Source organism: Rattus norvegicus, chromosome 4 (genome assembly GCF_021556685.1).
Source record: "Rattus norvegicus strain SHRSP/BbbUtx chromosome 4, alternate assembly SHRSP_T2T, whole genome shotgun sequence".
In the NCBI taxonomy this organism is placed as follows: domain Eukaryota; kingdom Metazoa; phylum Chordata; class Mammalia; order Rodentia; family Muridae; genus Rattus; species Rattus norvegicus.
This window is the reverse complement of record NC_141537.1, coordinates 50,437,030-50,449,214: the sequence shown is the minus strand read 5'-3', so window position 1 is coordinate 50,449,214 and position 12,185 is coordinate 50,437,030. Positions and strand designations below refer to the sequence as shown.

Below are 12,185 nucleotides of genomic sequence, written 5' to 3'. Positions count from 1 at the left end.
CTGTATGAGGGTGCTTCCCTACCCACCCACCCTCTCCTGCCCCACTCCTTCCACATCACCATATGCTGGGTCATCAAACTTCCACAGGACCAAGGGCCTCCCCTCCCAGTGATGTCAGACAAGGCCATCCTCTGCTACCTATATTTCTGGAGTCATTGTTCATTCCCTGTCTACTACTTGGTTGGTGGTCTAGTCCCTGGGAGCACTGGATAGTCTGGCCAGCTGATGTTGTTCTTCCTATGGGGTTGCAATATTATATTTGTAATATCGTTTTTGATTCATTTAGATGACATGTGACTGCATTATGAAAAGTGCATGTGAACTATAGCAGTAGAAGCTGATTATAGTCTCCATGCTTAAAATCATTTTCAACAATTCATTCCAATATTTTTCTGATTATAGTGGCCTTATTTGTGGTAGCCAGGAAATAACCCAGATGTTCCACAATGGAAGAACGGATACAGAAAATATGGTTCATTTACACAATGGAATATTATTCAGTTATTTTGAATGAGGCCATCATGAGTCTTGAGGGCAAATGGATGGAACTAGAAAAAATCCTGAGTGAAGTAACTCAGACCCAAAAGGACATGCAAGGTATGTTCTCATTAATGGATATTAGCCAAAAAAAATCACAAAATACCCAAGATACAGTCCACAAAACTCAAAAAGTTTAACAAGCCAAAGGGCCCAAGTGAGGATGCCTTAATCCCAATTGAGGGGGAGAAGAAAACAAACACAGGGGGCAGAAAGAGGGAGAGACCTAGGTGGGAGAGGGGACAGGAAGGGGAAAGGGGGAAAATGATCAGGTATTGGGAAGACAGGAGTGAAGCCCTGAGGGCCACCAGAATGAATGGAAACAGGCAACTGCAGGATGTACAAGATAGGGGGACCCTCTTGAATGTACCAGAGACCTGGTGGGTGAGAGACTCACAGTACTCAAATGATGACCTTAGATGTCTGGCCCAACAGTGGGGAAAGGGAACTTGTAGAGTCCAGTAGAAAGCAGGGCATCAATTGGAGGGATGGGGTTGCTGTGCCATATTCAAAACTCTGACCCAGAATCCTTCTTGTCTAAAAGAACCGCAAGGATGAAAATGGAGAAGAGCAACAGGCTAAAATTGAGATCCAGCTCAAGTCTGGAGACTCTAAGGCCTGAAACTATTACTGATGCTATGGTATGCTAACAGAGAGGAACCTAGCAATAGTGCCCTATGAGAGTCCCAACAATCACCTGGCTAAGACAGATGCAGGTACTTATACCCAACACAACACAGGGACCCCTGTAGTTGAATTAGGGAAAAGCTGGAAGAAGTTATAGAGGAGGGTATCCCCATACGAAGACCAGCAGTCTCAACTAATCTGGACCCCTGAGATCTCTCAGACACTAGCACACACTAGATAGTATGAGTCCCTCTGACACATATACAGCAGAGGATTACCTTGTCCGGCCTCAGTGAGTGCAGATGCACCTAACTTTCGAGAGACTTGAGACCCCAGGTAGTGGGGAGGCCCGGTGGGCTGGCATGGTGGTGTCATCCTCTTGGATGTGGGGGAGGCAGAATGGGATGAGGAACTGTGGGAGGACAAATTAGGAGGAGGACAATGACTGGATTGTAAAAAGGAAAAAGGTTAAAGATAATTAAAAAACAGATATTCATCTTGAGGTATCTTACTATATATGTATTAGATTTTGTAATCATAACAGTATTATGAGTGTCAAAATAATTTTAGGTGAACAGAGGGGTGCAATCCTTTGGGATATCACATGTGTGAGACATAAATTATAGTGTATTAAGCCCTTGATATTTCTGTGTACTCAATTTAAATAGTAGTAATTAGAATGACTAATGGAAGGCTAAATAAGCCTATACTATTTTTGAGCAATATAAAGATTACAAAAAGTCGTATATTAGAATATCCATCCAAAAACACCTCTCTCAGTCTGGTCCTTATTGTCTCTTCTAGACTTATGATCTTTTGGGAAACCAATTCACAAATGAAAGCATATTATATTTATTTGTTAAAAAGACCATCTTAATACATAAGAAATCATACTAGGTTAGGGCCGGATGTGACTGATACTGGAGCTAAGCCAGGTGGAACAAAAGGGAGCTGGGAGTTGCCAGTAGTGCAGCAGCTCCCAGGCAAAGGCGATAGTGAGTTTTCAAAACTATAGGCAACACCACCTTATGAAATATATATATATATATATATTTACATATGTCTTTCTTGAAAGAAAATAGCAAGATACTAACATTGGATTTTAGAAAAGAGAGATTTATAAGATAGGTCAGCATTGAATATGTAACACTATGCCCTCAATCTATAGAGAACCAAAGAACCAAATAAATAAAGTTAGAATGCTTGACAGTTAGAAGTCTACTTCTTTTTTCCTATTGTCTTACACATTACATCCCAAATACAATTTTCCTTCCTCCTCCCTCCTAGCCCTACCCATCCATATCCCCTTTCCTCTACATACACTCCTTCCTTTCTGTTCAGAAAAGAGTTAGCTCCCTGCACAACTGAACACTGCATAACGAGATACAATAAGACTAGGTACAAATCCTCATACCAAGTCTGACACCACTCAGTAAGAGGAAAAGGGTACAAGAGCAGGCAGAAGAGTCAGAGTCAAACTGCACTCCCACTGTTAGAAAATCTACAAAATAGCCAAGCTATTCAACAATAACATACATGCAGCAGACCTAACTCAGGCCCATTAGAACATTACTTTCTCAACATACAATTTCTAGAAATGTACAGAAGAAATTTCAACCATAAATACTGATTTTTAGAAACGATCTTTTAATGTTTGACTATGGAGTTAAACTTCACAGACAGTGACAAAGCAGTATAGTTTCTTTAACAAGTTGATGACGTGATTACAGTAGTACTGAGGAAAATTAATTTTTCATTTACATGTTGAGTTCATTTCAGAAAGGAAGACAAAGGAAAGATGTTATAGCTGTGCATAAAAGAACAATGGAGCTGCAACTAATGAAAGAACTCCTGTCATAGTGTGGATAAATTAAATACTCAGTTGCTGCAAAGATTATAGTCTTTCTGTCTAAAAAGGACACAAATTATCATATTCATAAGAGTGAGAAAATAACTTGTATGAAATAGTCAAAGGACAAATTTAGTAGGTTTAAAATGTATGTTAATATTCAGATAATACTGGTCTATAAAGTTAGGGTCTAATATAAGAAAATAATTAATATTACTCATACATTGAATAGTTAAAGAATAATGGCTAGTATGTTAATCAATATAACATGTAACATTTATGGAGAGTTTAGTATTTAATTATTAATGTCATATATAATATATAAATTATACAAATATTTGTATTAATTTTACATGAATGTGGAAAAGATGGTATTGTTTTTACAGAGTTAGTTTTAATTAGTTTTCCTGGGTACCAGTAAAGGTAGAAAGTCTACATTCTCAGATATTTCCATTCGTTTTTATATTTATTCTAACCTGGTCTAAAAACCTAGCTCCCTCTACTAGAAAGAATTTCCTTTGCTTCCTGTTGTCTTTGTGTCCTGTGGTGATTTGAAATATTTGGCAGGTGGGAAGTGGTGCTCTTAGGAGGTGTGGCCTTGTCAGAGGAGGCATGGCTTTATTGGAAGAAGTGTGTAACTTTGTAGATGGTCTCTGAGTTCTCTGTGTTCAAGCTCAAACCAGTGTGGAAGCCAATCTTCTTTTGGTCGCTTGAGAAAGTTCCTTTTGGTGCCTTCAGATCAAGATGGAGAACTCTAAGCTTCTCTAGCACCATGGCTGCCTGGACACTGTCATGCTTCCCACCAAGATGATAATGGATTAAATCTCCTAAACAGCCTCAATTAAATGTTTGTTTTTATAAGAGTTGCCTTGGTCATGGTGTCTCTTCACAGCAATGAAGCCCTAACTAATGAAGGGCCATTCATCTTGTTAAGTAGCATGCAAAGTGTGATTGAGTAAGAACAATTTTATTTGTTTGGAAAGATGTTAAGGTAGAGAGCATTTTAAAGACTACAATTACAAAACCAAATTACAAGTGTAGAGAATTAAGGAAAGGATCTTTTAGAGATTATGCCTGATTTTATGAATGTTTTCATAATTCATAAACTAACATTTTTTTCTTTTTCTTTATTAACTTGAGTATTTCTTATATACATTTCGAGTGTTATTCCCTTTCCCGGTTTCTGGGCAAACATCCCCTCCCCCCTCCCCTTCCTTATGGGTGTTCCCCTCCCAACCCTCCCCCCATTGCCGCCCTCCCCCCATAGACTAGTTCACTGGGGGTTCAGTCTTAGCAGGACCCAGGGCTTCCCCTTCCACTGGTGCTCTTACTAGGATATTCATTGCTACCTATGAGGTCAGAGCCCAGGGTCAGTCCATGTATAGTCTTTAGGTAGTGGCTTAGTCCCTGGAAGCTCTGGTTACTTGGCATTGTTGTACATATGGGGTCTCGAGCCCCTTCAAGCTCTTCCAGTTCTTTCTCTGATTCCTTCAACGGGGGTCCTATTCTCAGTTCAGTGGTTTGCTGCTGGCATTCGCCTCTGTATTTGCTGTATTCTGGCTGTGTCTCTCAGGAGCGATTTACATCAGGCTCCTGTCAGTCTGCACTTCTTTGCTTCATCCATCCTGTCTAATTGGGTGGCTGTATATGTATGGGCCACATGTGGGGCAGGCTCTGAATGGGTGTTCCTTCAGTCTCTGTTTTAATCTTTGCCTCTCCCTTCCCTGCCAAGGGTATTCTTTTTCCTCATTTAAAGAAGGAGTGAAGCATTCACATTTTGATCATCCGTCTTGAGTTTCATTTGTTCTAGGGATCTAGGGTAATACAAGCATTTGGGCTAATAGCCACTTATCAATGAGTGCATACCATGTATGTCTTTCTGTGATAGGGTTAGCTCACTCAGGATGATATTTTCCAGTTCCAACCATTTGCCTACGAATTTCATAAACTCGTTGTTTTTGATAGCTGAGTAATATTCCATTGTGTAGATGTACCACATTTTCTGTATCCATTCCTCTGTTGAAGGGCATCTGGGTTCTTTCCAGTTTCTGGCTATTATAAATAAGGCTGCGATGAACATAGTGGAGCACGTGTCTCTTTTATATGTTGAGGCATCTTTTGGGTATATGCCCAAGAGAGGTATAGCTGGATCCTCAGGCAGTTCAATGTCCAATTTTCTGAGGAACCTCCAGACTGATTTCCAGAATGGTTTTACCAGTCTGCAAACCCACCAACAATGGAGGAGTGTTCCTCTTTCTCCACATCCTCGCCAGCATCTGCTGTCACCTGAGTTTTTGATCTTAGCCATTCTCACTGGTGTGAGGTGAAATCTCAGGGTTGTTTTGATTTGCATTTCCCTTATGACTAAAGATGTTGAACATTTCTTTAGGTGTTTCTCAGCCATTCGGCATTCCTCAGCTGTGAATTCTTTGTTTAGCTCTGAACCCCATTTTTTAATAGGGTTATTTGTCTCCCTGCGGTCTAACTTCTTGAGTTCTTTGTACATTTTGGATATAAGGCCTCTATCTGTTGTAGGATTGATAAAGATCTTTTCCCAATCTGTTGGTTGCCGTTTTGTCCTAACCACAGTGTCCTTTGCCTTACAGAAGCTTTGCAGTTTTATGAGATCCCATTTGTCGATTCTTGATCTTAGAGCATAAGCCATTGGTGTTTTGTTCAGGAAATTTTTTCCAGTGCCCATGTGTTCCAGATGCTTCCCTAGTTTTTCTTCTATTAGTTTGAGTGTGTCTGGTTTGATGTGGAGGTCCTTGAACCACTTGGACTTAAGCTTTGTACAGGGTGATAAGCATGGATCAATCTGCATTCTTCTACATGTTGACCTCCAGTTGAACCAGCACCATTTGCTGAAAATGCTATCTTTTTTCCATTGGATGGTTTTGGCTCCTTTGTCAAAAATCAAGTGACCATAGGTGTGTGGGTTCATTTCTGGGTCTTCAATTCTATTCCTTTGGTCTATCTGTCTGTCTCTGTACCAATGCCATGCAATTTTTATCACTATTGCTCTGTAATACTGCTTGAGTTCAGGGATAGTGATTCCCCCTGAAGTCCTTTTATTGTTGAGGATAGCTTTAGCTATCCTGGGTTTTTTGTTATTCCAGATGAATTTGCAAATTGTTCTGTCTAACTCTTTGAAGAATTGGATTGGTATTTTGATGGGGATAGCATTGAATCTGTAGATTGCTTTTGGTAAAATGGCCATTTTTACTGTATTAATCCTGCCAATGCATGAGCATGGGAGATCTTTCCATCTTCTGAGGTCTTCTTCAATTTCTTTCCTCAGTGTCTTGAAGTTCTTATTGTACAGATCTTTTACTTGCTTGGTTAAAGTCACACCGAGGTACTTTATATTTTGTGGGTCTATTATGAAGGGTGTCGTTTCCCTAATTTCTTTCTCGGCTTGTTTCTCTTTTGTATAGAGGAAGGCAATTGATTTATTTGAGTTAATTTTATACCCAGCCACTTTGCTGAAGTTGTTTATCAGCTTTAGTAGTTCTCTGGTGGAACTTTTGGGATCACTTAAATATACTATCATATCATCTGCAAATAGTGATATTTTGACTTCTTCTTTTCCGATCTGTATCCCCTGGATCTCCTTTTGTTGTCTGATTGCTCTGGCTAGAACTTCAAGAACTATATTGAATAAGTAGGGAGAGAGTGGGCAGCCTTGTCTAGTCCCTGATTTTAGTGGGATTGCTTCAAATTTCTCTCCATTTAATTTAATGTTAGCAACTGGTTTGCTGTATATGGCTTTTACTATGTTTAGGTATGGGCCTTGAATTCCTATTCTTTCCAGGACTTTTATCATGAAGGGGTGTTGAATTTTGTCAAATGCTGTCTCAGCATCTAATGAAATGATCATGTGGTTTTGTTCTTTCAGTTTGTTTATATAATGGATCACGTTGATGGTTTTCCGTATATTAAACCATCCCTGCATGCCTGGGATGAAGCCTACTTGATCATGGTGGATGATTGTTTTGATGTGCTCTTGAATTAGGTTTGCCAGAATTTTATTGAGTATTTTTGCGTTGATATTCATAAGGGAAATTGGTCTGAAGTTCTCTTTCTTTGTTGTGTCTTTGTGTGGTTTAGGTATAAGAGTAATTGTGGCTTCGTAGAAGGTATTCGGTAGGGATCCATCTGTTTCAATTTTGTGGAATAGTTTGGATAATATTGGTATGAGGTCTTCTATGAAGGTTTGATAGAATTCTGCACTAAACCCGTCTGGACCTGGGCTCTTTTTGGTTGGGAGACCTTTAATGACTGCTTCTATTTCCTTAGGAGTTATGGGGTTGTTTAACTGGTTTATCTGTTCCTGATTTAACTTCATTACCTGGTATCTGTCTAGGAAATTGTCCATTTCCTGTAGATTTTCAAGTTTTGTTGAATATAGGTTTTTATAGTAAGATCTGATGATTTTTTGAATTTCCTCTGAATCTGTAGTTCTGTCTCCCTTTTCATTTCTGATTTTGTTAATTTGGATGCACTCTCTGTGTCCTCTCGTTAGTCTGGCTAAGGGTTTATCTATCTTGTTGATTTTCTCAAAGAACCAACTTTTTGTTCTGTTGATTTTTTCTGTGGTCCTTTTTGTTTCTACTTGGTTGATTTCAGCTCTAGTTTGATTATTTCCTGCCTTCTACTCCTCCTGGGTGTATTTGCTTCTTTTTGTTCTAGAGCTTTTAGGTGTGCTGTCAAGCTGCTAACATATGCTCTTTCCTGTTTCTTTCTGCAGGCACTCAGCGCTATGAGTTTTCCTCTTAGCACAGCTTTCATTGTTTCCCATAAGTTTGGGTATGTTGTACCTTCATTTTCATTAAATTCTAAAAAGTTTTTAATTTCTTTCTTTATTTCTTCCTTGACCAGGTTATCATTGAGTAGAGCATTGTTCAATTTCCACGTATATGTGGGCATTCTTCCCTTATTGTTATTGAAGACCAGTTTTAGGCCGTGGTGGTCCGATAGCACGCATGGGATCATTTCTATCTTTCTGTACCTGCTGAGGCCCGTTTTTTGACCAATTATATGGTCAATTTTGGAGAAAGTACCATGAGGAGCTGAGAAGAAGGTATATCCTTTTGCTTTAGGATAGAATGTTCTATAAATATCCGTTAAGTCCATTTGGCTCATGACTTCTCTTAGTCTGTCGACATCACTGTTCAATTTCTGTTTCCATGATCTGTCCATTGATGAGAGTGGGGTGTTGAAATCTCCCACTATTATTGTGTGAGGTGCAATGTGTGTTTTGAGCTTTAGTAAGGTTTCTTTTACGTATGTACGTGCCCTTGTATTTGGGGCATAGATATTTAGAATTGAGAGTTCATCTTGGTGGATTTTTCCTTTGATGAATATGAAGTGTCCTTCCTTATCTTTTTTGATGACTTATAGTTGGAAATTGATTTTATTTGATATTAGAATGGCTACTCTAGCTTGCTTCTTCTGACCATTTGCTTGGAAAGTTGTTTTCCAGCCTTTCACTCTGAGGAAGTGTCTGTCTTTGTCTCTGAGGTGTGTTTCCTGTAGGCAGCAGAATGCAGGGTCCTCGTTGCGTATCCAGTTTGTTAATCTATGTCTTTTTATTGGGGAGTTGAGGCCATTGATATTGAGAGATATTAAGGAATAGTGATTATTGCTTCCCGTTATATTCATATTTGGATGTGAGGTTATGTTTGTGTGCTTTCATTCTCTTTGTTTTGTTGCCAAGCCGATTAGTTTCTTGCTTCTTCTAGGGTATAGCTTGCCTCCTTATGTTGGGCTTTACCATTTATTATCCTTTGTAGTGCTGGATTTGTAGAAAGATATTGTGTAAATTTGGTTTTGTCATGGAATATCTTGGTTTCTCCATCTATGTTAATTGAGAGTTTTGCAGGATACAGTAACCTGGGCTGGCATTTGTGTTCTCTTAGGGTCTGTATGACATCAGTCCAGGATCTTCTGGCCTTCATAGTTTCTGGCGAGAAGTCTGGTGTGATTCTGATAGGTCTGCCTTTATATGTTACTTGACCTTTTTCCCTTACTGCTTTTAATATTCTTTCTTTATTTTGTGCGTTTGGTGTTTTGACAAATATGTGACGGGAGGTGTTTCTTTTCTGGTCCAATCTATTTGGAGTTCTGTAGGCTTCTTGTATGTCTATGGGTATCTCTTTTTTTAGGTTAGGGAAGTTTTCTTCTATGATTTTGTTGAAGATATTTACTGGTCCTTTGAGCTGGGAGTCTTCAATCTCTTCTATACCTATTATCCTTAGGTTTGATCTTCTTATTGAGTCCTGGATTTCCTGTATGTTTTGGACCAGTAGCTTTTTCCGCTTTACATTATCTTTGACAGTTGAGTCAATGATTTCTATGGAATCTTCTGCTCCTGAGATTCCCTCTTCCATCTCTTGAATTCTGTTGGTGAAGCTTGTATCTACAGCTCCTTGTCTCTTCTTTTAGTTTTCTATATCCAGGGTTGTTTCCATGTGTTCTTTCTTGATTGCTTCTATTTCCATTTTTAATTCCTTCAACTGTTTGCTTGTGTTTTCCTGGAATTCTTTCAGGGATTTTTGTGACTCCTCTCTATGGGCTTCTACTTGTTTAATTATGTTTTCCTGGAATTCTTTCAGGCATTTTTGTGATTCCTCTCTGTAGGCTTCTACTTGTTCTCTAAGGGAGTTCTTCACGTCTTTCTTGAAGTCCTCCAGCATCATGATCAAATATGATTTTGAAACTAGGTCTTGCTTTTCTGGTGTGTTTGGATATTCCATGTTTGTTTTGGTGGGAGAATTGGGCTCCGATGATGCCATGTAGTCTTGGTTTCTGTTGCTTGGGTTCCTGTGCTTGGCTCTCGCCATCAGATTATCTCTAGTGTTACTTTGTTCTGCTATTTCTGACAGTGGCTAGACAGTCCTATAAGCCTGTGTGTCAGGAGTGCTGTAGACCTGTTTTCCTCTCTTTCAGTCAGTTATGGGGACAGAGTGTTCTGCTTTCGGGCGTGTAGTTTTTCCTCTCTACAGGTCTTCAGCTGTTCCTGTGGGCCTGTGTCTTGAGTTCACCAGGCAGGTCACTTGCAGCAGAAAAGTTGGTCTTACCTGTGGTCCTGAGGCTCAAGTTCGCTCTCGGGGTGCTGCCCTTGGGCTCTCTGTGCCGGCAGCAACCAGGAAGATCTGCGCCGCCCTTTCCGGGAGCTTCAGTGCATCAGGGTTCCAGATGGCGTTTGGTGTTTTCCTCTGGCGTCCGAGATGTATGTGCAGAGAGCAGTCTCTTCTGGTTTCCCAGGCTTGTCTGCCTCTCTGAAGGTTTAGCTCTCCCTCCCACGGGATTTGGGTGCAGAGAACTGTTTATCAGGTCTGTTTCCTTCAGGTTCCGGCGGTGTCTCAGGCAGGGGTCCTGCCGCTCCTGGGCCCTCCCCCACAGGAGCCCAGAGGCCTTACACAGTTTCCTCTTAGGCCAGGGATGTGGGCATGGGTGGGCAGTGTTGGTGGTCTCTTCCGCTCTGCAGCCTCAGGAGTGCCCACCTGACCAGGCGGTTGGGTCTCTCTCTCATGGGGTCTGCTCCCTCAGGGTCTTTGGTATCTGCACCGTAGTCCCTCATTTTACTAAGCGATTTTCTTAGTGTTGAGGAGGGGAATCAAGGGAATGCCTCTTAGCCAATCTCTTAGTTTCCTTTTCAAGCCCAACCCTTCTTTTTATTCAGCTGTAGGGTACCCCATGCTTACCTCTCCAGACCATGCGGCCCCACGCCTGTCCTCCTCCTAGGCGCCCACTTGCTCCCAGGTGGCCAGGAAGAAGTGGGTAGGGGGGAAGCCTGTGCACAGGTAGCAAGCAGCCAGACTCAGCACAGCCCAGGAGGTGTCCTCCATACAGGATCTGGCCACTGCTGTGACTCAAGTGGATGTCAGCCAGGAATGGGGTGATGGCTGGGAAGTCAGTAGGAAAATCAGCAACGACATATTAAGTCTCCCTGGGTAAGTCCTGGGTGGAGATGATCCCATTGGTGCCCATGTAGAGGTTGCTGAACTGGACACCGTAGAAGCTACTTCTAAGTACTGCTAGCTTCACCGCCGTGGAGCTTTCAACGTCGCCCTCCCGCAGCAGCCGGTCTCCCCACGACTCCCTGTAAGGAAAGAGCTCTTCAGGATGCAGAGCCCCGGCTCGTGACAGCAGCACCAGCACCAGGAGCAGCGATAGCGGTGATGGCGGTGCCAGCCGCCTGGCTGTCCAGTCCCAAGACATAAACTAACATTTTAATTCCAATGATCATCAAAGAATTACTAGTAGGTAAATTATTGGGTTATTATTTTAGTGAGTATATTACAGTTTAAGCCATTCAAACAACAGATAATTTAGAAGTATTTTAATAGCCAATGGCTGTTTGAAACCCAAAATTTAATTTTTCCAAGAATCTAATGTTGTATCTAATACATATCAAATGTACCTATGAGGTAGAATTATACTTTAAAATTATTATGTAGTTATATTAATACTTCCTGAAGTTCAGAGTACTGGCTTTAAAAGATTGAACATTTAAAGAGATTATAAAAAAATTTTTTTAGTATTTAAAGTATTAAAGTAGAAAGTAAAGTATCAATTTTAAATCTTGGTAATTCCAAAATAATAATGACAAAATATTTTCTCACCAAGTAAAAGAGAAAAGATGATTAATGAACTATATCTGCTATGATATATTTGTGTAATAAAATTATAATAGTTGTCAATTTTTAATTTAGCTTTTTATCTCTACACGTCTCTGTGGTGCTATTGCTCAAGACTATATGGGGCAAGACTTTGATTTCTTACAAAGTGGTGCTGTTAATCACATATCATAGTCATTGTACAATTGTAATTTGTCTTGTAATTAAAAAATCTTCATAACTTGCATGCTTACATAAGAGGGTTTAAAATTAGTTATGTTAAAAAGGGATAACAATGCTTTTATGAGATCACACATAGGAATATATTAAAATTCAGTTGGCAAGAATGTTGTACCATGTTTGAAGTTACTGGCTTGAGGGGCTATAAATTCCCAAGCTCTACAGGATATTTACCATGATCTTGTCTACCCTCTAGAAATTGCCATTAGAACTCTATTTACTGAGGACATCACATACTTGGGACATAGAATATGGATAAACCAGGCTTGGCCTCTTCTGGAAGTTTCATCCTACTGGGTAGCTTTTAT

The 12,185-nt window shown here is 40.2% G+C and overlaps 1 protein-coding gene across 1 annotated transcript in view; it reads right to left on the bottom strand.

Moving 5' to 3' along the window:
- Kcnd2l1 (potassium voltage-gated channel subfamily D member 2 like 1) overlaps positions 1-11,239 on the bottom strand; it is a 145,744-nt gene extending 134,505 nt beyond the window's left edge. Inside the window, exons 1-2 of the mRNA XM_087659538.1 lie at positions 11,032-11,239; positions 10,723-10,923 (exon numbers count right to left, since the gene is read on the bottom strand). Of these exons, the coding sequence (XP_087515664.1) occupies positions 10,723-10,923; positions 11,032-11,239 (409 nt within the window). The remainder of the gene's footprint in view (positions 1-10,722; positions 10,924-11,031) is intronic.
- Between the last annotated feature and the right edge of the window lie 946 nt (positions 11,240-12,185).